At 41.9% G+C, this 26,051-nt stretch overlaps 1 protein-coding gene and 1 pseudogene across 4 annotated transcripts in view; one reads left to right on the forward strand and one right to left on the reverse strand.

Annotated features, from left to right (window-relative positions):
* Positions 1 to 68: 68 nt before the first annotated feature.
* ARMH3 (armadillo like helical domain containing 3) overlaps positions 69 to 26,051 on the reverse strand; it is a 183,164-nt gene continuing 157,181 nt past the window's right edge. For 3 of the 4 annotated variants that reach the window (XM_055424803.2, XM_055424802.2, XM_055424804.2), the window contains exons 25-26: positions 3,840 to 3,956; positions 69 to 1,677 (exon numbers count right to left, since the gene is read on the reverse strand). In XM_055424803.2, coding sequence (XP_055280778.1) covers positions 1,585 to 1,677; positions 3,840 to 3,956 — 210 coding nt within the window. In that variant the 3' untranslated portion in view covers positions 69 to 1,584. Of the gene's footprint in view, positions 1,678 to 3,839; positions 3,957 to 26,051 lie in introns of those variants that run through there. The other variant, XR_008685754.2, reaches the window with a different exon arrangement.
* LOC148776015 (glycine cleavage system H protein, mitochondrial-like) lies at positions 9,457 to 18,772 on the forward strand (annotated as a pseudogene).

Genomic DNA, 26,051 nt, shown 5'->3' on the forward strand with positions numbered 1-26,051 from the left:
TCTGTCATTGAGGAAGGAGTTCTGAGTAACAGAGATTAAGGAGAAGTAGAAAAGACACAGAAAGTCTGTCCCATACAAATCAATTTTTAATAACTTCAACTTGCCACCAGCTTCCAGCTCCTGCTCCTCTGAGGTTCATCAATGTGGAAAACACTAAATGCCCCAGGCTGAACTATCCATTTAGTCATCAGAGATGACCCACCCCCTGATATCTTAAGAATCTACAATTATACATGGCAGCACGATGTGGATTCTCTGGAACTTGCTCGGTGTTGGAGCTGGAACTCTGGTTCCCAGGAAGGGCAAGTATCCCAAAGATACCTGAAGTGGAAGAGTAGCCTGGGAGGCCCCAGACCTGCTCTCCCAGCTGGATTCTGGCATTTACTTCCAGATTCTTCCTATACTGCTTGCTCCCTGCCATCCTGAAGGCTTTAAAAAGTGCTTTAGAAAGGGAGGGTCTCAGAGGAGCAGCTACTACAAAGGCAGCTGTGGGGCAGGGAAAGCCTACAAGCAGTAATCCCATAGAGGCTGTCCAGAGGAGGAAACACAGGCCAACTTCCCAAAGGTTGGCCTCTCCATGATGCTCACCTGGCTTGTTCCAGAGCCTGGCCCTGACAAGCTCTCTCCCTTACAGGCACCAGACCACCGCAGAACAGATTCCTCCCCAGAGGAAATTCTCAGGCAGGCTGGATGTAAACAACAGCCGGGTGAGGGGGTGGAACACGTGGAGAGGAGCTCAGTAGAGGCAAGAGAGGCTCCCAGAGGAGGGGGTGGCTAAGGAGGTGGGGAAGCTGCTGGAAAGGGAACCAGCAAAGTAGGCACCTGAGGGCTTCAGAAAACCTGTCAATGTTTATTTCACACACATACCCTAAAGACAGTTTAAACCAAATTGAAAATGAAAAGCTAAGTTTGTGACCCTGTAGTGCTGAAGAGTCAATGGGCTGGAAGGCAGGGAAACACTCACAGGTACTCCTGGTGCCAAGAATCAAATGCAGAAAGTGGTGGCCAGACAGCAGAGGAGTCAACTCTGGATTCAGAAAATAGAAAGAAGGTACCCCGTAACTACCCCACCCAAGGCCTGAGTGACTGGACAAAGTGCCGGTGGGGGCATGGGACACAGATTTCAGGGCCGGCTCAGCCCCGGGCTCAAAGGAAGCAGAACTGGCTCCACCTACATCTGAGAGTTAGTCTGTTTTCAGAAGCCGAGGTGAGCCACTGACCCCATGGATGTGGGCATCACCCTGAGGCTTGCCCAACAGCTCCTGACAATCAGTTAGTAGCCATAACTTGTAATCTCAATTGGAAATATGAGGGGTTGTCCAGAAAGCCCACCTCAGAAATCCCCACATTTCTGAAGGTGTCTCCCTATGCCCACCCATCCCTTCCCCAAATAAGATTATCCCTGGCTTGCCCATCCTGGCCCCTGCTGTCCAAGCTCCAGTGAAGTGCGGCCTCCACCGAGAGAACTTGTGTCTGTGTTTTTCTCCAACCTTGGGGAACAGGCCCTCGCCCCTGGCCCGCCCTCCAGCCCAGAAGCCTCATGGGTAAGTGCAGTCAGTGGCTGCTCAGGTATGTGTGGCAGCTTCAGGAGATAGTAGAAAATTCCTTGAGCAGGACTTCCTGGCTGAGTGTGTGGAAGGCCAGGTTCCTCCGGACGTTCGTGCTAATGGATCGAACCTGGGAAAAGGTGAGGGGAGGTGGGAGGGCACAGGCAGGGAAAAAAACAGGAGAAAGTCCATTACAAACAGTAGGGGGCAGTGCCTGAAGCACAAGGCCAAAATGCAGTACTAGAAATTTCTCTTGCGGGAAATGAACTCTTAGCATCTATCATCCCTGCAGGTAAATGAGCGAACAGTTCTGTGATGGCAGGAAGAAAAGAGAGGCTGAGAGAAAGAATTCGAATGGATGGGAGAAGAGCATCTGAGCACCTGATGAGGCAGAGACAAGCAGAGACAGCGAAGGAGTGCTGAGGTCAGGCCTCTGGCCTTGCCTTGGCCAGACTGAGGGGGACTGGTCCAGTCAGTGGTCTAATGGAGGAGGAGAAACTGAGGCCAGAGAACTGCTCTGGAGCTCCCTCTTTGTGGGCGGTTTTCACATCTCCTCAACCTCCTTCTGTATTTATCTACTTTTCTGGTTGGAAAGGACATTTGGAGATGCAGCCCTTGTCTGGCACGGATGGCAGGAGTACGACCCAAAGAGGGCAACAGCCAGGAACAGGTCACATAGCCAGCAAGTCCCAGCCATGGGAGCAGGACCTAGGTTTCTTAGCTCCTAGGCCAGCACACTCCATACCCCAAAGATGCCTGCCCACTTTAGAGGAAAGTCTGGTTGTATTCTCACCACGTTCCCTCTACTGACGGCTTTCTACCCAGAGACTGAGAACCGTGCAGGAAGTCCTGTCAGTGTCAGCAGGGGAAAGGGGTTGGAGGGCCAAACTCCCTGCTCTGAGTGGGTTCTAAGAGTAGTCCGCAGATGGATTCATTCATTGGAAATAGATGTGAACACTGACCTAGAGACAAAGCAGGGGAGGAAGGAGACAAAGAACGTTTATCTGTCTTAGGCCCCAAAGCCCAGGGAGCTTTTCTTCTGTCTTTGCTGTGCTATGGGAAACATAATGAAGTCATCAGGCAGGAAGCAGAGGAAAGGCCAGCATGGCAAACAGCAGGCAGCCCAAGTTCATTAGCTCCAAACCCAACCAGACCCTCTGAGCTCCCCTATGCCAGTGGTACAGCTATGTGGAGACACAAGTAAGGTGCAGACTAGTGCCCCAAAGCCTCAAGACAGCTTTTGATGTTTCTCCTCCTCGGTCCTCTTCATCTCCCAGTAACTTAATCTCTTAAGACCTGACCCCTAGATCAACTTGAAGACTTGCCAACCACCCCACAGAAGTACTGTATTCTGCTATCTCCTTACTCTAGTGGCTTCCCTGCTCCCCATTATCTCAGCTCAGGGCATATATGCCTCACCCTGGGGAAGGCCCAAATCCCAGGAATGGCGTGTCAGGGTCAGAGTTGGGCTGGGTTTAGCACAAGACAGATGACCTAAAGTCTAGCACCTTCATCATGGACTAGGCATGGGTAAGTAAAAAGCTGGGCTGATGCAAATTCTGCCCTGACAGTGGGAGGTCTGAGGACATGGAAAGTGGGTACAGAGGCCTGTGTGCCCAGGTTTCAGACCCCAGACCACAGTATACAGGGAGACTGGGCTTTTCCTGAGGGCAACTTCTAAGCACAGGGCAGGAAAGGGACCACTAACAGGGTAGTCCAGTTGTGTGGAGATGTCAACTGGGAGGTGGAGGAGGAGACAGAATAAGTGTTCACTGGCTTCAGATGGCCAAGGGAGGGGCTGCAGGAGGCTGAGTGACTGGAAAGTGGGAATGTGGGTAGGAAGTGAAAACTGGAGAACTAGACTGAAAGGGCACTCAGACCAGGACCCAGTTAGGAATTCAGGAAAGTGGTTACATAAGGAGAAGAAGAATCAATTACTCTCATTAGTTGCTCTGAGGACAGGATAAGGAGTAATGAGCCAGAGCTGCCACTGGGAACACACATCAAACTCCAGGCCTAGCTGAAGCTGCACAGGGCTATCTCCATGGCTACAGAGGAGAGGTGGGCACTGCTGCCTCAGGCTTCTCACCCTTCCCAGCCTGGCACCAGTACCCTGGTGAGTATCTTCGTCTCTCACCACCTGGTCCTTCCTAGACTGCTGTGGGACAGAAGTGGCAAACCTAATCCAATCAGGCCCCTCCAATCTTATTTCTTCAGCCTGCAAAGTAGAACCCAGTGGCGGGGAAGGACCTTCCACAGACATAGGCGGAGACAGAGGCAAGGCTCACTCACCAGCTCTTTGAAGAAGGCGGCTTCCTTGTGCTGCTCCGAGTAGCGCTCGTACTGGTCCAGGCCATCCTGCAGCTTCAGTGTGAGTGTGTCATAGTTGGCTCGCACTACTTCTAGCACCTGGGGAAGTCAAGAACCAGTGGGGCTTAGGTTACACAAACCCTAGGTCACTTGGCCCCCACACCTCTCCTGCTGCTCTACTGGGCTGGATTCAGTCTGGGACAACACACCCAAGAGACTCTGTCACTACCTGTCACTACTTATTACTGAAAAAAGCCTGGCCATGGCAATTCCTCAGGTTTCTGGGACCACTTTTTTAAAAAAAATTGTATTGAAATATAGTTTACAGTGGTGTGTTAGTTTCAGGTGTACAGCACAGTGAATCAGTTATACATATACATAAAATATATAGGGAATTTCCCAGTGATCCAGTGTCTAGAACTCCACGCTTTCACTGTGGGGGGCATGGGTTCAATCCCTGGTGGGGAATTAAGATCCTAGAAGACATGTGGCATGGCCAAAATACATGCATACATACATATATATATGTATTTTTTTTTACATTCTCTTGCATTATAGGATATTATAAGATACTAAGTAGAGTTCCCTATGCTGTACAGTAGCTGGGACCACTTTCTAATTTCTTCCATCCCCTGCCTTTCCTGACCAGTCCAGCCCTGGTTTCCAGGGCCGTTTACTGGCTGTGGTAAAGGGGATGAGAAGAGGTGACAGAACACTGAGTGTCTGAGCCCCTCAGTATCCCTGATACCACAGATGCATTCTCAGCTGTATCGTGCAGCTTTCTCTGGCCAGGCTGTCACGGTTGCTGAGTAAGACTCTGCCAATATCTCTCCTCTTCCCTTTCTGGGAATCACATTTCTTTAGTCCCGGGATGTTCCTCAGCACCATCTGCCACTTGTTTTCATCTCTCAATGCCAACTCAGTCTCCATTGCCTGGATGGAACTTTTGAGCATCCCAGCCTTGCAGTGTAAGAGACATTTCTAGACTAAGCTACAGTTTATCTCATCCTGTTCTGTTCTGAGGAGGGGTCCCCCCCTACTATGTCTCTGTGGTGGACTCAGACTTCCGCTAACTCCAGGAACCTTGGATCTCTGTGGTTCCAGAAGGAAAGGATTACCAAAGACAGTTCTGATGTGAATTTGGCTTATTAGATCATGAATCAAAGGCAAGGACAGTTAGTTACATCATGACCAAGCCCAGGCTTCTGATACTCCCTGTAATGAAAACTATTTTGGATATATCATGTCTATTATCAGCAAGATCAGACTAGTATTTAGAGAGTGTAATACTACGTTGCCAGCTTGAAGATAATCATATTTGGGTTATACAATGATTAGTTACATCAGAAGATGTAGATCTTCTCCATTAACTTAAAAGAAGTGAGCTGGGTAGAAAGGAGAGACCAGGAGAGTGACTAAATTTTCACTCTGACAACCTGGCCAATAGCTATTTTGCAATTTGGTCTGACCTGGGAAGCAAGTGGATGATGTCATGGAGAGCTCCCAGCTCAGCTGGGAGTCTTGTGAGGAATGAGTATGATAAGGGAGGCTGAGCTCTAACAGAAGGCAGGGCTGAAGGGAGTAAGCCAAAGTCAGGACTGATCAGAGGGGTTGAGAATGCATTCCTGAGGGGTAGAAAGGTGCCTCTGGGCTGTTCCCTTCACCAATTCAGTCTTATTTCAAGGCAGACTGCACCTGGTGGCAAATATATCTGCCTGCCAAAAATTCCTGAGGGGAGGGTAGGGATGGAGAACACAGGTTTGTGTTCCTGAGTTTGGAAAGGACAATCAGGTGGTCAAAGCTCTGGTCTAGACTCAGGCTCTTTTCCTCCAGACAACCCAGTCTTCAAGGTCACTTTGCCAAACTATGTCCCATAGACCCTAGTAGAGACTGGTTTCTTCACTTCTATTTGTCGGTTCTGTTGGCAGGAGGACCACAACTGAGCAATGCCAGTTACCCAAGAAGTCATCTGGCCCTCTCACGTATGACAGGTGTGCTCACGGCTGAAACTTCTACAGCCAAGGTCCTCTCTCGGAAGTAAAGGACTCCAGTTCACAAAAAGGCAAAGTTCCAAAGGAAGGTAAAATGGAATCAGCCCTCAGGAATCAGGCAGAATAACATAATACCTGCTTTTCCAATCCCTGAACTCTGGGCAGTTTCAGCAATAGCTATAACCCAGTAACCTGGACTCAGCCTTTACTAAGGGGAGTCAGGTACCAAAAGACAAATACCATGCTAAAGCCAACTCCTGAGAAGAAGAAAGACCATGTCAAGAGATGCTATGTCCTGAGAGCCTCAGGCAAGGTCACCTTGATCATTCTCTCTTTTTTTCCAGGGCAGAATGGAAGGTATAAGATATCACTCAGCACAGGGATTTTTCCTTTCCCAATAAAGCTGGCTTTTGCTGGAAGAGCTTAGTTCAGTTTCTTGCATGGAGTGAAAGCAGAAAAGGCCTCTGAGCTATCAGCTCCTTGGAAAGAAACCAGAGGCCTGGCTGGACTTACTGCATGATCTCAGCTCTCCCCTTGTTCAGACACTGCCTAGGGTCACCTTCTCCTTCCCTGGCCCTTTCTTGTGTTCACCTAACCCCTGTTATTTCCTGTCCATATCACTTCCCTTAAACTTTCAAGAGAAGAAAACATTCCAAACTCTGGTCTGGGTCCCAGCCCTTTTGGAACTTCAGAGCACTAGCAACTCACTCCTAGTCTGGTACTTTCCTTTCTGTAACTATGGACTTTAGGAACATGTCCCATTTGGGCCTCACCCTCAACACTGCCCTGAGATGTGGCGAAGGCGGTAGTTACACAGAGGACAATTTCCCAGAGCCCTTGTGTGTAAAGGCCTTAGGCTTTATCATAACTTGCCATCTCAATTTCTGGCTTCCAGGCAACTTCAAAGGCCCTTCCGAGATTGACATTTCTCCCTAATCCATCAGGTACAGTCTACACCCTAACAGAGCCACCTTTGTTCACCAGTTGTTGGGCTTGTGGGCTTCCTAGAACCTTGTCCACCACCTCAGTTCAACGTAGCTCTAAAGGCAGTAAGTCATCTATCAGCTACATGCTCTCTAAGGAGTCCTTATTCCCCCACCTGTGATGCTTAGTCCATGGGAACCTGGGTCCTGGCAAAAAGGTCTGATAGAAAACTGAATTGGGAATTTCACTCTTACTGTGGAATCTCAGACAACCACCTAACCTCTTTGAGGTGGAACTTCAAGAGGGGTTCTCTGTGAAAGGTGGAAGTTGAACTCACCTTCCAAACATGACATGGGAATAAAAGTTCTGAGTTTGTGAAAGTAACATATAACTGATGGAAACATCATTATCCCAATGGCTATACAGCAACCTAGATAGTTCCTGGACTGTCTTCAGAGCCCAGGAAGTACCTACTCCTATTTCAAACTGTCCCAAAGATCTTATGTGCATAAATGACTCTTCATCACGAAGGAACATCTTCTGGATTTAAATGGAAGGCACAAATGACCTCAGTTTCAAAGATCTCATTAGATATCTTGAAACACTATGCCTCAGGTGAGGGAAGAATAAATTAGCGAGGGAGAGGACCTAAATTCCTTCCCTGAGGTCTCTGGAGGAGACACAGGCTTTGAGGTTAGGAAGACCTGAATTTTACTCTCAGATCAACCACAGGTAGTTCTGTAAACTTATACACACTACTTAATCTCTGAACCTCAGTTTTCTTATTTGTAAAAGGATAACATTATCTTCCTCATAGAACTGATGTGAGGATGAAATGAGACAGATTGTCCAATGCCGAGCACATTAATAACAAGCAATAAAAGGTTACTAATTTTATGATGAAAGCCTTGTCTGGTGACAACAGGCCATTTGGTAGTTCTGCTTATCTCCAGGTAGTTCTAACCATAAACCAGGAGCTAGAACCTTACACATCTCCATTAGCTTATGGCACATACTTGTGAAGAGTATTCTCTATACAATACAAAAGCAGGCTTCCCATAATGACCCCATGTCCTGAGTGTAACTGCCAATGCATCAACCAGAAGTCAGAGAATGCCCAGTACCCACCGCCAACCTTCAGGGAGATACAGGTTATACTAAAGAAAAGTTGAGCAGAGGCCTGGCCTCTCATGATTCAGGTTGGGAGGCTCTTGGCCACATCAGGGAGCAACAAGATCCCAGAGCAAAAATTTAGTTCAAAATTGTTGATGAGGTTTCAGGCACACAAACACACATACAAATACCCTCTTCCTCTAGCACACATAATAGGCATTCCCAAAAGACTATTCAGTACCCTGTGTCCCACCTTTTTATTTTTTAGCAAGACCTTTGAAATGGGGAATAAGTCTTGCCTGAAAAGGAGCAGCAGAGGAGGATCACCAAGCTAGAAAAGTTCCTGGCAATGGCTATCTAGTCCTGATGTTAGAGGGCTTTACCCTGTGTCTGAAAAACTGCCTGGTCTCTGCTGGGACAGTTTGAAATAGGAGTAGGTACTTCCTGGGCTCTGAAGACAGTCCAGAGATTCAGTACAAATCTCTGCTGGACTGAATTCCTGGGAGAATGAGAATGAGGAGACAACTAAGTAATAGGATGTGACCTGACAGCAGATTTGTGTTCATTACCTTCTTCTCAATTTGAAATGGCATCTAAAGTATATAACCTATTTGGGGAAAGTACAGAAGTCTGACACTAGACAGCCAGGACAACATGTATGGCCTTCCTTAGAGACCAGGGTGCCAAATGAGGATGAAACCACAAGATACCAGTAGAGAAACCTACTGAGAAGTCTTATAGAATAGGACATAAACATGGAACCTATCAAGATTGCAGTGGGGTGTAACAGAAAGAGGATATGGAATCAGAAAAGTCTGGGTTCAAATCTTGACACCTTAATTTACTAGTTATATAACCTTGACCTGTCTGTACTTTAGTTTGTCTATAAAATAGTTACCATTATAATATTTTCTTACAATACTATGAAGTGATAATATACAAATAAACATTAAAATATTTAAGTGATAGGATCCAGCAAGGGTGCTAAATGAATAAAGGCTATTGAGATGGAAACAAAGAAGAAAACTGGAAAAAGAAAGTATCTGATATATTCAAATTAAGACAAATCAGGTGGTTAAATGGTGACCAGGAGGGTCTGGAAATAGCATGAATACCTGAGGACTGTGTCATGAAAGGCAACCATAACTCTTTCTACCAAAGTGTTACCATTAAGAGAAAATCATAAAAATAATAGTTCTGGAAGGAACCTTTGAAATCAACCAACTACCGAGTACATGGCCCTCCTGTCACAGATGAAGAAACAGATGTCTTGAAAGACTGTACACTGCCCCAAGACACAAAGCTGGGATTACACAGCAAAGTTTCCTGACTCCCCATCCAGTGCTCCTCCTGCATTAGCAGGGCTAGTCTAACCTGGGGTATGTTGTTGAGTTTACAGGCTAAGTGATCTTTCAGAGAATAAAGATTCAAGGATCTCAAACTCACTGCTAAGAAGTGGGAAGCATGACATGTGCAGAGCTGGGAATGTAACCTGGTGAAGGCCTGGCTTGATGTTTGAGCTCTAATGACTACCATGCCCTCAGGACTCCACATCTTGTCAGTTTGCACCCATGGCAGCTGAAGACCCTGCTCAGTGGTTGAAGACCCTGCTGATAACGTAAACCACCAACAAAACTTTACAGACTACCCCAAATTCATTATTAGCAATGTCTGACTTTGGTTGCTTTTTTAATTACTCAATGCTCATTTAGAAGTTTAATATTCAAAGGTCTTCAATGTTTTTTTATTGTTATCGTTTTATTTATTGTTTGCCACACTGCACAGCTTGCAGGATCTTAGTTCCCCATCCAGGAACTGAACCCAGGCTCTTGGCAGTGAGAATACAAACTCCTAACCCCTAGACTGCCAGGGAATTCCTGATCTTTAGAGTTTAATTGGGCTTTTTTGGATGCAGCCACCAGACGGTCTCCAGGCTTGGGGTGGGGTGTTAAAAGGATACAGTAAATCCCTCTACAATGAATGATCATACTTTAAGACCAATTCTCCACTATTCCAAAAATATTGTAACCACTCTGTTTTCATTTTCATGCAGTCCTGCTTTAACTCCGCTGAACCCCTAATCACAGAAAAATTAATCTCTGGATAGTCTGAAAGAGATAAAGTAGGTAAAAGAAGGAAAGAAAATAAAGGCTTTTTAGAGGATTTTCATAATAATCTCCATCCATCTCTCCACTGGACTCTGGCAATTTGCTATACTTCAGATGTTTATTCACTGGTTGGAGAATATGACTTTTCAGTCCCATTTCTTCTGTAAAGCAGGAAAGGACTATTACTACTGAAATATTTCCTCACTGAAACTGCATCACAGCTAGATTCTTAGCACCCTGAAGGAAGGGACCCAGTACAACATTACAGATTTTCCACAATCCCTAATACAGTCTTGAGGAACAGTAAACATTCAACATGCTTGTGGACTAATTTAGTAACACTCAGGTCTCTCATCAAGGTCACATCGTAGGGGAATTCCCTGGTGGTCTAGTGGTTAGGATTCAGCTTTCATTGCCGTGGCCTGGATTCAATCCCTGGTCAGGGAACTGAGATCCCATTAGCCACAAGGCCTGGCAAAAAGAAAAGAGAAAGTCACGTAAGATTAGAATTTGACAGTACACCCTGCCAGTGCACTGTTCACAGTGCTCTGACATGCTTCTAAAGCCCAAGTCCTACCTTTTAGGAGCTAACAAGCAATGAGGAATCAAGATAAACCACCACTGAAGGGCACACTTACATATATAGGCACAGAAACAGTTGAGCCAATAGAACTATAAGTGGTTTGGAGTCAGCTGACTGATCAATGAATGGGCAGTCTGATTGAAACAGTATACCTTTTAAGATAGGGAAAATTAAGAAATCCAAAGTCTCTTCTCTTTTGCCTACCACGTAATCCTACTCAGCTAATTCAGACTGCAAAATTCTCACCAGTGTGGCAGGACCCCTGGGACAGCAGCTCAGGAGGGTCATTAGTTGACAGGTCTGTGACTCTGGCCCTGACAGCTTAGGCTCCATTCAGGGTCTATTATTTGAAGGGCAGGCTCTGCCAAGATGCTGAAAAAATAAATCCTGCACTTAAAAGATGAGCAAAAGGTTGAAAGGGTGGGAAAGGATTTCACTTTACTCTCCACACAATCCACAGTTTCAATTTTTTTGGAAATCAGGTTTGATCCATTCTGAGATGCCCCTTTGAGGTGTGTTCAATTTAGCAACAAATTTCAGCTGCACAATCCAGCTAAACTGTGCAGTGTACTCGTTAGATAACTGTCCAAAATAATCTAAGCAGACACACAGAGTGATCTTTGAATAGCCAGGTTCAAAGTCTTGCCGAACTATATTTAGCACTTATTTGCATAAGTAACTAACAGGTTTGCATCTCAGAAAACAAGGAGAAGAAACAATTAGATCCATGGACTCCAAGGCTAACTAGTACCCAGAGAAAACTGTTCGCTTCCTTCAGACGCCATCTACTTAACCTCGTATTCAGGACAATGCTTGGTTCATGTTGAGATGGACATACCCTAAAAGAGTCATGGTCTCCAAGCAGACAGTTAACTATTAGACAAAATATCAGTCATCCAAGAGCTCTCATGTTTCAATTCTTGCTGTTCTGAGAAACTTGAGGATAGAACCTTTGTAAATGATCAATGTAAAGGCTGGACCTGGGCCCAAGAATAGAAGGAAAATATGGGGAAAGGGAAGAGAGATCTTTTAGTGTATTAACTTTAAAAACATATGAAAATGCTCACTATAACATCCTGTTTCCAAAATCCATTCAAGACTCTTCTCTTGTAACAGAAAAAAAAGAGGAAGGAAGGAAGAAAGAAAATTAAGTAAAATGGACAATGCATATGAATAGTTAATTCAAGTGGCGGTTCTCTGAAAAGTAAATGAAATTTTAAAAATTTAGCTGGGTAGGTTAACTCAGGGTATATTCTAATATTTTGAAGTAGTTCAGGACTTCCACTTTCATTTATAATGGAATAACTGAAAGTTACAGAAGAAATCATTCTTTTTATATACTGTATAAAATGCAGTGCAGGACAGGATTGAAAATCTTGCTGGGCTAAGGAGACACACTAAAATTTGGAAAGGCAGAGGTGGCTAGCATTTGTGAGAGAGGTTACCAGAAAGGAAGGAGTTCGGCAAAGAAAAGGGTTTTAGAAATTTATGTATGGTTTCCACTGAATCTGTTGCTGAACAGTAAGAATCACACTTCCAGTGTAAAATTCAACCAGTTTCCACAGAAAAATGACTGAGGATCTGGAAGCTGAACAATCCCAGAGCTCACACAGGATTGGGAGGTGTTTGACCAACCACAATGAAAAGTACCTGTTGAATGTGTAGGGCATTCAAAGGAGGCACCAGAAAACTAACACCTTAACAGTAGAATTAAACTTGGGGGCTTCCCTGGTGGCTCAGATGATAAAGAGTCTGCCTGCAATTGTAGGACATGCAGGGTTCGATCCCTGGAAGATCCTCTGGAGAAAAGAATGGCAACACACTCCAGTACTCTTGCCTGGGAAATTCCATGGACAGAGGAGTCCATGGGGTTGCAAAGAGTCAGACACAACTGAGCGATTAACACACACACACACAAACAATTAAAAGTCATTCTAAACCTATCTTAATAAAGATAAGGAGTTTCATACACGGTGGTCAAAAGGTACAAACTTCCAATTATAAGATATATAAGTACTGGAGGTGTAACATACTACATGATGATTACAGTTAACATTGCTCCTTAGTATATTTGGGCTTCCCAGGTGGCACTAGTGGTAAAGAGCCTGCCTGCCAATGAAGGAGACTTTAGAGACGCAGGTTTGATCCTGGGTCGGGAAGATCCCCTGGAGGAGGGCACAGCAAACCACTCCAGTATTCTTGCCAGGAGAATCCCATCGACAGGGGAGCCTGGTGGGCTACCATCCATAGGGTCACAGAGTTGGACACAACTGAAATGACTTAGTACAGCACACATGGTATATTTAGAAGTTACTGAGACAGTAAATCCTGAGTGCTCATCACAAGGACCACCCCACCCTCCTGCTGCCTTTGCATCTATAGGAGATGACTGATATTAACTAGACTTACTGTGGGAAATTAAATAGTGGTATATGTCAGTTATAACTCAATAACACTGGAAAAGACAGATCACTACATGAAAAAAAGTTTCAAAAGGATATTGTTGTTCTGTATTCAATGCTGTGACTACATGGACTGCAGCACACCAGGCTCCTCCTCGCCTCCATCTCCCAGAGTTGCTCTAATTCATGTCCATTGAGATGGTGATGCTATCTTCTCCTTTAGCCTTCAATCTTTACCAGCATCAGGGTCTTTTCCAATGAGTTGGCTCTTTGCATCAGGTGGCCAAAGTATTGAGCTTCAGCTTCAGCAACAGTTCTTCCCACGAATATTCAGGGTTGATTTCCTTTAGAATTGACTGGTTTGATCTCCCTGCAGTTCAAGGGACTCTCAAGAGTCTTCTCCAGAACCAAAATTCAAAAGCATAAATTCTTTGGCATTCAGCCTTCTTTATGGTTTATGGTCCAACTCTCACATCTGTACATAACTCCTGGAAAAACCATAGTTTTGAATATGTACCTTTGTCAGCAAAGTGATATCTCTGCTTTTTTATACGCTGTCCAAGGTTTGTCATAGCTTTCCTTCCAAGGAGCAAGTCTTTTAATTTCATGGCTGCAGTCACCATCTGCTGTGATTTTGGAGCACAAGAAAATAAAGTCTGTCACTGCTTCCACTTTTCCCCCTTTTATTTTCCATGAAGTGATGGGATCAGATAATCTGAGGTTGTTTAATGTTGAGTTTTAAGTCAGCTTTTCCACTCTCCTCTTTCCTCATCAAGAGGTTCTTTAGTTCCTCTTCACTTTCTGCCATTAGAGTGGTATCATCTGCATATCTGAGGTTGTTGATATTTCTCCCAGCAATCTTGCTTCCAGCTTGTGATTCATCCAGACCAGCATTTTGCATGATGCACTCTGCACAGACGTTAAATAAACAGGGTGACAATATACAGCCTTGTCAGACTCCTTTCTCAATTTTGAACCAGTCAGTTGTTCTATGAGAGGTTCTAACTGTTGCTTCTTCACTTGTGAACAGATTTCTCAGGAGGCAGGTAAGGTGCTCTGGTATTCCCATCTCTTTATGAATTTTTTACAGTTTATTGTGATCCACACAGTCAAAGGCTTCCATGTAGTCAGTGAAGCAGAAATAGATGTTTTTCTGGAACTCCACTGTGTTCGCCATGATTCAACAAATGTTGGCAATTTGATGCTAGTTCCTCTGCTGCTTCAAAACCCAGCTTGTAACATCTGGAAGTTCTCGGTTCACCTACTGTTGAAGTCTATCTTGAAGGATTTTGAATGAGAAATGAACACAACTGTACGGTAGTGTACACATCCTTTGGCATTGCCTTTTTTTGGGACTGGAATAAAAACTGACCTCTTCCAGTTCTATGGCCACGGCTGAGTTTTCCAAATTTGCTGATATACCAAGTGAAATACTTTAACAGCATCATCTTTTAGAATTTTAAATAGTTCAGCTGGAATTCTGTCATCTCTGCTGGCTTTGTTCACAGTAATGCTTCCTAAGGCCCACTTGATTTGTCTGGCTCTTGGTGAGTGATTATCTGGGTCATTAAAACCTTTTTTGTATAGTTCTTATACAAAGAACTTCTTAATCTCTTCTGCTTCTGTTAGATCCTTACCATTTCCTTTATCATGCCCATCCTTGAATGAAATGTTCCCTTGATATCTCCAATTTTCATTAAAAAAAAAAAATATATATATATATATTTATTTGGCTGTAGCAGGTCTTAGTTGCAGCATGTGGGATCTAGTTCCCTGACCAGGGATCATACCAGGGTCCCCTGCATTGGGAGCTCGGAGTCCTAGCCCTGGACCACCAGGGAAGTCCCTCTCCAATTTTCTTGAAGACATCTCTAGTCTTACCCATTCTACTGTTTTCCTCTATTTTTTGCACTTTTCATTTAATAAGGCCTTCTTATCTCTTCTTGTTTTTCTTGGAACTCTGGATTCAGTTGGGTGTATCTTTCCCATTCTCCCCTGCCTTTTGCTTCTCTTCTTTCCTCAGCTATTTGTAAAGCCTCCTCAACCACTTTGCCTTCCTCCATTTCCTTTTCTTTGGGATGGTTATGGTCATTGCCTCCCTGTACAATGTTACAAAAAGGAGACTGCTGCTCCACAAATAATTTCCTTACCTTCCTCAATGAAGTTTGACACTATTTAATAAAGAAAGACAACAAAATCCAGCATTCAACTATATAACATTCACAATGCCCAATATCCAGTAAAAAATTATCAGACATGTCAAGAAGCAAAAAAAAAGTAACTCATAACCCAGAGAAACATCAGTGAACAGAAACAGACCCAGAAATGAAAGAGATGATAAAATTAGCAAGGACATTTAAAGAGCTATTATAACTATGTTCAAGTGCTTAAAGACAACCATGAACATCATAAGGAACAAAACGGAAGGTAAAGCACATCACAATAAAATTGCTAAAAACCAATGTTAAAGAAAGAATATTAAAAGCAGCTCGATGGGGAAAAAACATGTACAAAGGAGCAAAGATAAAAATTCACACTTGTCAGAAACTATACATGCCAGAAAACAATGGAATGATATCTGTGCCAAAAGAAAAAAAAAGTTAGCCTAGAATTCTATATCCAGCAAAAACATCTTTCTGAAATGAGAGTGAAATAAAGACCTTTTCAAACAATCAATCTGACAGAATGTGTTGTAAACAGTCCTACAATTAGAAGAGATGTTAACAAAAGCTATCTGGTAGAAGGAAAATTACATTATCTGGATCTTTCAACAGGAATAAAACATACTGGAAATGGTAAATACATGGATAAAGTGTAAAATACTTTCACATAAATTTGAAAACTAGGAAAAAAGACAATTGACTCATCAAATAAAAATTAATAACAACGGAATGTGAAATTGATAAGAAACCTTGAAGAAAAATGTTTGACAATAGTGGTACAAAGACCAGGAATGGAACAAATGGAAACACCCTATTGTAAGTTTATTACACATTACATGAAGTCATATAACAAATTTTGAAGGTATACTGTGGTAAGTTAAAAATGCATGTTTGAAAACCCAGAGCAACTTACTCCTTGGAAGGAAAGTTATGACCAACCTAGATAGTATATTAAAAAGCAGAGACACTACTTTGACAACAAAGGTCCGTCTAGTCAAGGCTATGGTTTTTCCAGTGGCCATGTATGGATGTGAGAGTTGGACTGTGAAGAAAGCTGATCACCGAAGAATTGATGCTTTTGAACTGTGGTGCTGGAGAAGACTCTTGAGAGTCCCTTGGACGGCAAGGAGGTCCAACCAGTCCATCCTAAAGGAGATCAGTCCTGGGTGTTCATCAGAAGGACTGATGCTAAAGCTGAAACTGCAATACTTTGGCCACCTCATGCGACGAGTTGACTCACTGGAAAAGACTCTGATGCTGGAAAGGATTGGGGGTGGGAGGAGAAGGGGACGACAGAGAATGAGATGGCTGGATGGCATCACCAACTCAATGGACATGAGTTTGAGTGAACTCCGGGAGTTGGTGATGGACAGGGAGGCCTGGCGTGCTGTGATTCATGGGGTCACAAAGAGTCAGACATGACTGAGCGATTGAACTGTACTGAATTGAAGGGGTAGAGATAAGAAGTCAATATTGGAGATAAAATGGAATCATAAAAAATACTCAGTTAATCCAAACAAAAGCAGAAAAAGAAAAAGATAAACAGAAGAAAAAGAAGAGTAAAAAAAGGCAAGATGGCAGATATTAACTCAACCATATTAATAAATTAAGTGTAACACTTCAATTAAAAGACAGAGGTTGTCACACTGGGTAGAAAATCAATGTCCAACTACAGATTTTGTCTAAAAGAAATCCACCTAAAATATAAAGACACGGGCTGAAATTATAAAGATGGGAAAAATATGTTGTATCAACACTAATTAAAACAATACTCAATTGCTATATTAATAATCTGATAAGGAGACTTCAAACAAGGGATATTATCTGGAACAAAGTGAAATTTCATAAAAGCAAAAATAAACAAATAACTTAATTAAACTTAAAAGCTTTTGCACAGCGATGGAAACCATAAACAAAATGAAAAGATAACCTATGGAACAGGAGGAAACATATTTGCAAACCATTAGGCTATCAAGCAATTAACTTCCAAAATATACAAACAGCTCATACAGCTCAACATCAAAAAACAAACAACCCAATCAAAATATGGGTAAAAGCCCTAAACAGACATTTCTCCAAGGAAGACACACAGATAGCCAAAGGAGGCACATGAAAAGATGTTCAACATTGCTAATTATCAGAGAAACACAAATCAGAACTACAATGAGGGAATTTCCTTGGTGATCCAGTGGCTAAGACTCCATGCTTCTAAAGAAGGGAACCCAGGTTCGATCACCATCAGGGAACTAGATCTCGTACACCACAACTAAAGACCCTGCATACAGCAATGAAGATCAAAGATGCCATGCAGCGCAACTAAGATATGGCACAGCCCCAAAATTAACAACAGCAAAACTACAAAAAAAACTACAATGAGGTATCACCTCACACTGGTCAGAATGGCCATCTATAAATAATTTATAAATAATGACTGCTGGAGAAGGTGTGGGGAAAAGGGGACCCTTATACACAGTTGGTGGGGATGTAAACTGGTATAGACATTATGGAAAGCAGTATGGTGGTACCTCAGAAAACTGAAAATAGAATTGTCATGTGATCCCACAATCCCACTCCTGGGCATGTATCTGAACAAAACTATAATTAGAGAAGGCACATGCACCTCAGTGTTCATAGCAGCACTATTCACAATAGTCAAGACATGGAAGCAACTTAAATGTCCACTGATAGATGAGTGGATAAAGAAGATACGGTAGATAGATATAATGGAATACTATCCAGTTATTAAAAAGAATCAAATATTGCCATTTGCAGCTACATGGGTGAACCTAGAGATTATCATACCAAGCAAAATAAATGAGAAAGAGAAAGACTCCGACTCGTTGCAAGAGTGGTGTGGAGCATGCAGGTTTTGGTCTACAGCCTGCTCACCACCTCTGCACCCAATGAGCCCTGCCTACCGGGGCTCTGGGGGCTGTAGGCGGGCACCTACTAGGCACTGAACACCTGCCCCACTCTGCTGTCCGTGCACAAATTTACAGACAAACATGAATGGGTAACAACAGAAAATGGTGTTGGAACAGTGGCAATCAGCAATTTTGCACAGGAAGATTTGGGAGATGTTGTTTGCTGTCGTCTGTCAGAAGTTGGGACAAAATTGAACAAACAAGAAATTTGGTGCACTGTAAATTATGTTTGAAGGTGAAAGTCACTCAGTTGTGTCTGACTCTTTGCGACCCCATGGAATTCTCCAGGCCAGAATACTGGAGTGGGTAGCTGTTCCCTTCTCCAACCTAGAGATTGAACCCAGGTCTCCCGCATTGCATGCGAATTCTTTACCAGCTGAGCCACAAGGGAAGCCCAAGAATACTGGAGTGGGTAGCCTATCCTTTCTTCAGCGGATCTTCCCAATGCAGGAATCGAACCAGGGTCTCCTGCATTGCAGGCAGATTCTTTACCAACTGAACTATCAGGGAAGCCCTGAATTATGGTGCAATGTAAAGTATAGCTGCTAATGAACTCTACTGTGTTTATCAGAAGTAACTGAAATTAATGAAACTCTAGCAGAAAATCCAGGATTTGTCAACAAATCTTGTTATGAAGATGGTTGGCTCATCAAGATGGCACTCAGTAACCCTTCAGAACTACATGAACTAATGAGTGAAGTAGCATGAGAAATCCATAAAATCTCTTGAGGTGCGAAAATGGAACCCCTAAATAAGCTAGTTTAAAACAACTTAGAAAAAAAAAGACAAATACCACATGATACACTTATCTATGGAATCTAAAGTATGACACAAATGACCTTATCTATGACAGAAACAGAATGAAAAACAGAGAACAGATTTGTGATTGTGCGTCGGGGGGACAGGTTGGATTGGGAGTTTGAGATTAGCAGATGCAGACTATTGATACTATATACAGAATGGATAAACAACAAGATCCTGTTATATACAACAGGGAACTATATTCAATATCCTATAATAAACCATAATAGAAAAGAATAAAAATACCATTTAGATAACATAAAAAATGATTGAAAAAAATAGGTACAAAACAGTATGCTAAAAACTACAAAATATTGAGAAAATTTTTTTTATTTTTTTTGAGAAAATTTTAAAGATCTAAATAAACGGAGAGGTATATCATGGTTGTGGATTTGAAAACAATATTATTAAAGTATCAATTCTCCCCCAAGTTGATCTATAGAGTTAATGCAATTCCGACCAAAATCTTAGCAGGTTTTTATTTGTAGAAATGACAAGCTGATTTTACGCTCTAAACAGAAATGCAGAAGACATAGAATATTCAAAACAATTTTTAAAAAGAGCAAAATTAGAGGACTTACATTACTTGATTTCATGATTTATGACAGACCTATAATAATCAAGACAGTGTAGGGCATAAATTTTGACATATATGAGACCAATGGAACAGAACTAATACTTCAGAAATAGACCCACATATATATGGTCAATTGATTTTTTACAAATGTGCCAAACATTTCAATAAGGGAAAGAAATATTCTTTTCAACAGATGACAATGGAACAACAGGATACTGCAGTGTGGGAACTGGATGAACGTTTACCATTACCAAACACCTTACAAAAAATTAACTTGAACTTCCTTGGTGGTTAAGTGGTTGAGAATCTGCCTGCTAGTGCAGGGAACATGGGTTCGATCCTTGGTCTAGAAATATTCCACATGCCTCTGGGCAACTAAGCCTAAGCCTGTGCGCCACAACTACCTAAACCCTCACTTCAGAGCCTATACTCTACAACAAGAAAAGCTAGCACAATGAAAAGCCCACGCACCACAACTAGAGACTAGCCCCTGCTTGCCACAACTAGAGAAAGCCTGTACACAGCAACGAAGATCCAGGGCAGTCAAAAGTAAACAAATAAATTTTTTAAAAAGAAATAATTCCATTAAAAAAATTAACTTGACACAGAGCATAGAACTAAATGTAAAAGCCAGAATTATAAAACTTCCAGAAGAAAATACAGGTAAAAATTTCCACAACTAGAAGGAAGCAAAGATTTACTAAATAAAACACAAGGGCAAAAATTGTTTTAAAAAATTAATAACTTCATCTTCATGGTATTCATTTAAAATTGGTTTCCATTAAAATGTCTGAACTTTGAAAACCACCATTAATAACTTGCAAAGACAAGCCACTGAAAATAGGAGAAAATATTCACAATATATATGAAAAGGACCTGCATCTAGAATATACAGAAACTCATGAATAAGCAAATTTAAAACCAGGCAAATGATCAGCTGGTCAACACCTGTCATCATGCAAAATAAATTAACAGTAATTTTTAGAACTGTAACGTATGCAGTATTACTAAAGTACTTTATATGCACTAGAATGGCTAAAATTAAAAAGACAATTCCAAGTGTGACAAAGATATGCAGTAGTTACAACTTAGTCATTGCTGGTTGGAATTAAAAATGGTATACCCACTTTTGAAAACAATCTGACAGTTTTTTTCTTTTGAAAAACATCTTTATTGAGATATAATTTACATACCATAAAATTCAATCATTTTAAGTGTATAATTCAATGCTTTCAGTATATTCACATAGTTGACAATTATCACCACGATCTAAGTTTAGAACATTTTCACCAACCCAAAAGAAACTTCATAACAATTAACAGTCATTCCCCAACTCACTCCCAACCCAGCTGTAGGTAACCACTAACCTATTTTCTGTCTCTATAGATTTGCTTATTCTGGTCATTTAAAATAAATGGAATCACACAATATATGGTCTCTGTGACTGGCTTCCTTCATTTAGCATATGTTTTCAGGAATCACCCATGTTGTATCAGGTATCAGTACTTCATTCCTTTTTATGGCTGTACAATATGTATCACGTTTTATTTACACATTTAGTTGCTGATGGACATTTTGGTTGTTTCTAGTTTTACTACTTGTGGCTCAGTAGTAAAGAATCCACCTGCCAAGGCAGGAGACGTGGGTTTAATCCTTGGGTTGGGAAGACTCTCTGGAGAAAGACATGGCAACCCACTCCAGTATTCTTGCCGGGGAAATCCCATGGACAGTATTCTTGCTGGGGAAATCCCATAGACAGAGGAGTCTGGCGAGCTACAGTCCATGGGGATGCAAAAGAGTTGGACACGACTTAGCAACTAAACAACAGATACCAGTTTTGAGTTATCATGAATAATAGTAGTATGAATATTTGTATACAAGTCTTTGGGTGGATATATATTTTCATTCCTCTTGGGTAAATAGCTAGAAGTGTCACAATATGGATGAATCTTAGACACGAGAGTTTATGTGAAATTCATAAAAGATGAATATAACATATAGTGATAGAAATTAAATCAGTGGTTACCTAATAACTAATCGGTGGTTACCTAATCAGGGCCCAAATTTGCAGATAAGACTAACTGCACAAAAGAATTTTAATGGGTTATGGAAATATAATGTTCTGTATCTTGTGATGGTGATGATTACATAAATATATCTTATATGTTAATTACATCTCAATAAAGTTAAATAAAAAGTCCAGTAACTCATGACAAGGCAAAAAATAAAAGATACATGGTTATGGCAGTAAACTTATGTCTTTTTTGGTCTTGCCATTCCACTTTTGGTTGGGGCAAGCACGATTCAGACTGATATATCAGTATCCATAAGCTAGCAGTTCCTAGTATTTTCCAAAGATTCCCCTCACTGTGCTACTTCTTGCCACCTCTCCACCACGGCAATCCTCCCTGACAAACTAAATGGACTCTGGGTAACAATCAACAGCATTTGCAATCATTTTCAGCTGGGCAGTAGTCACATGAAATTTTTTAAATTGGGTATACTGTCACTTTTAATTGGGTGTACCAGGGCTTCCCTGGTGAGTCAGTCATAAAAAATCTGCCTGCAATGTGGGAGATTTGATCTGGGTTCAGTCCCTGGGCTGGGAAGATTCCCTGGAGAAGGGAATGGCTACCCACTCCAGTATTCTGGCCTAGAGAATTCTACAGACAGAGGAGCCTGGCAGGCTACAGTCCATGGTGTCACAAAGAGTCAGACACGACTGAGCGACTTTCACTGTCACTTTTTTGACAATCATTTGCCAAGCTCAGAGACTAGAGTCCTACCCTTACCAAAGACACCTAATGAAGGTTCTACTTTTGCCTTTTTTATAAAACTGAGGCAGGGGTAAAAGATATGAGATGATCACTGTTCTCCTTGTGGAAATTCACTCCAAAAAGGGTCATCAGTCAACCATTTATGGATTTATAATGAGGGAATGTTTCACTGGGATACCTATAAACTAAACTTTCTTAGGTTTATAAAGGGTTGTAAGGTGCTGTTGCAAGCACACCAAATACAACAGGGGAGTGAGGTCTATAGACTAGCACACAGGCAAAGACCTAAACAAGAAGTGAGTGATCCTGATTCTTACTCTGTGAAGTCCTTAAAGGTATATATGATTTTTGCATTTTTATAGTCCCTAGCGTGGCACAGGGAGAAGGCAATGGCACCCCACTCCAGTACTCTTGCCTGGAAAATCCCATGGATGGAGGAGCCTGGTAGGCTGCAATCCATGGGGTCGCTAAGAGTCGGACATGACTAAGCGACTTCCCTTTCATTTTTCACTTTCATGCATTGGAGAAGGAAATGGCAACCCACTCCAGTGTTCTTGCCTGGAGAATCCCAGGGATGGGGGAGCCTGGTGGGCTTCTGTCTATGGGGTCGCACAGAGTCGGACACGACTGAGCGACTTAGCAGCAGCAGCAGCGTGGCACAGAGCAGATACCTCTGTACTTATGCACAGAAAAGAAATAATCTGGGCAACGTGAAGCTGGGACACCCATTCCTTGTCTTGCTGCACTAACCAAGGACATCAAGAAGCAGAGAATTCTTAGACTAAAGCAGGTTCTGAGAATTTCCTTGGTAGGCAAGAATTGGTTCTTTTTTAGAACACTTTAGCTCAAAGTGGCTTAAAAAAAAAAAGTACAGGAGCTAGAACAAATAGTAACATGTAAAATCATAAGCTTCATTCAAGTGAGCATCCCTCCCTCCACTAGGTGCTTACAGTGACTTTCTATCCAAGATAACCCGAATTTCTCTCCAGAGCACAATCATCCAACATAACTGTTTGGAAAAAAGGATCCAAAAGGTGGACACAAGCCTCTGGATAAACTAAAAAAGATGATGCCCTTTAAAAAGTAACTCTTTCTTCTATACAGCTAACTTGCATATAATATGCAGAAGGTTTTTTCCCCCCTATTTTCATACTCAGGACCAAACTCAATTTCAGAACCAATTTAAGCTGGCCAGTTCTCCTGTCCATCCATGTCTTTCAAGCCTGCACTGAAATTTACTGATCTCACAGACTGACTGTTTTTCAGGAAGGTGGACCAGATAATGAACTTCACAGTGGGTGATTCATGAAAGGTCATCACTTGGTTAAAGGAAAGGCAACAGTGATTTTCTTTAATTTCCCTGGGCAGTTGCCCCACCTCCCTGACTTTATTTGGTTAAAGCCCTAGGGAACTCTTCGTGAAGCTTTTCTTTGCACTAATTACAGATCCAACATGCCCAGGTCCTTACCCTGCACAAGCAAGGTATGCAATCACACCATGAGGCAGCCAAGATAATCGGGGTAGGGGAACAGGATACACGTTTACCAAGTATCACATCAGGCCTTCTCCTTCTCTATGGCTTATTGCAGGCAGGACACTCCCCACTTGAGGTCTTTCCTTGGAAACAGATCACATCTCAGGGAGGGAGACAGAAAGCACCATCTCTGCTCCTAATTCCCAGCAATCTGACATGGGGTCTCTGCCTCCCCGCCAAGGCTCACTTATCTGTCCCTCCCTAACAATTCTTCACCAGAAATCCCATTTGTGGGCTAAATACAGTTTCCCTCCTCATTGGATGGGTCATTTTTAAGATTGTTAACTTCCTTTGAGTAGGATCACTGTGAAAGGTCAAAGTGCTGTTATGGTACTTAGCAAAAACATTTCCAATTACACAGCCTATAACAGAGAAAACAGCTTGCATAATAACACTTCTGGCCTCCAAAGTTACTATAACAGTGGCAAACCATGCTTTTCCAAGCATATCTTAAAAGAGTTTTGAGCTACCTTCTAGGAAAGAAGTTGCAATGGAAATAAAACAAAAGTACCAGAAGGTCTATTTGGAAGGAAGGAGGTGGCTAGAAAACAAACTGAAAAGTGATTGCTATCTTTATATCTAATAACTGGGAGAAAGAGCCTTCTTAGCTTAAAGCAAGGCCTTGTAATTTAACCAGAACCATGAGAAAGCTGGTGTTGTGTGAATTCTGAGGCACTTTCGACATGATGTAGGAGTGATGTGGACTTTCTTGAGTTTTACACATTCATAAGTGAATGCTCTGTATCTCGTGCCTTTGTTGGTTTTCTGTGAGCTGTAGTTTCTCTCATTCCTGTAACTCTTGTAACCCAGTCATTCGTGTGCCTCCTTCATGAGGATTCAGTGTGGCTGTGGTGCTATTATCCCTCTGATAGGAACTCTAACTCAGTGTAAAGCCCCAAAGATCTGCTACTTATTTTTATTTTATATTGTACTATATTTTATTTACAGTGTTGTTTGTTTCAGGTGTATAGCAAAGTGATACAGTCATATATATATATATATATGAATTAACAAAAGCAGTTCCCGTCTTTTGATGGGGAGCTCATGGTTTATAATATAAATGGCATTATTTTGAGAGAGGGATAACTTAGGTATGCATTGGGTTTTTTTTTCTTTTTGAAGCTTGAGGCAGCTGTAAAATAACAATGTAGCTTTCTGCAACTGTGTATTCTATAGTATTTTTTTCTTTGGTGAAATTTTAACTGTTAATGTTTTTGGCATTGTGCTTTGTACCATTTATTAAATAAAAATTATTTTAAAAAAAAGCAAGGCCTGCTGTATCCTGAAACTTCTTGAAAAGTTGATAACTACTGGAATTCCTATAAGCTCCAATGCTATTTCTCCCATGCACTGCCAAAGAAGCTTTACCGACAGTGAAGTCTGATTGAGGAAGACCAGAAGTTTATGTGATGGGCATTTCAAAATTCATACTTAATTGGAGGAAATACTGACAGTGGCAGACATGAATAATAAGTTAAGCTCTTCACCAGTGACCTCTGCATTCATCTAGCTTGGCTGAGGGACATTAATTTTGAATCTTCACTTTGCTACTTAAAAAGAAAAAAAGAAGGAACTAGCACTTTAAAAACAATTAAAATTCAGTGTGCTATGTTTTAGATTTTGACCCACAAACATATATCATCTTTAAAAGAAATAAGTTCATAAAAACTTTTTAAAAATTCATCATCTTCCTTGGGTGTGTGGAAAAGCTTTATTTTTCATAGTGACTTTGCTGACATTCTTGGATGGGATAAAGAGACTTTTCCCTCATTTATAAAGTTATCATACCGTGCTAGGAGCCTCTACTGAGACACTGCTGCCTAACTGGCAGGCAAACTCTCCAGGTCCCTCTTCAGCACTTTCTTTCCTTAACTAAATAGGCCTTTCCCAAACTGGGATTCTTTCCCCACCCCCTAGAAATGAGACCTGTTACCCCTGTTCTCTCTGCTTCTCCCTCCACTTTTCTATCCTGACTTGCCTCTTCCTTTGGAATACCTAACAGACTCTAGTTGTCTTGCATGTTTCAAGAAATAAAAAAGCTCAGACTTTGGTGTCAGACTGACCTAGGTTCACATTATGGCTTTATCACTAGCAGCTGTGTGATTTTGGACAAACTAGTTAGTCTCTTCAGCATCCTCATCTATAAAATGAGGATAATTGTATCTACCTCAGACAATTGATTAAATTAAGTAAATAGCCTAAGTAAAAGTGCCTAGCTCAAAAACTCCTAGTTGTTCCTTTTATTTATTTGTGTCCTTTTAAAATCCAAGATACTTTCTTCTCTATTCAGAGGAGCTA

This window comes from Moschus berezovskii, chromosome 12 (genome assembly GCF_049115385.1).
Source record: "Moschus berezovskii isolate FMDL1 chromosome 12, NW_MosBer_1.0, whole genome shotgun sequence".
Lineage (NCBI taxonomy): Eukaryota > Metazoa > Chordata > Mammalia > Artiodactyla > Moschidae > Moschus > Moschus berezovskii.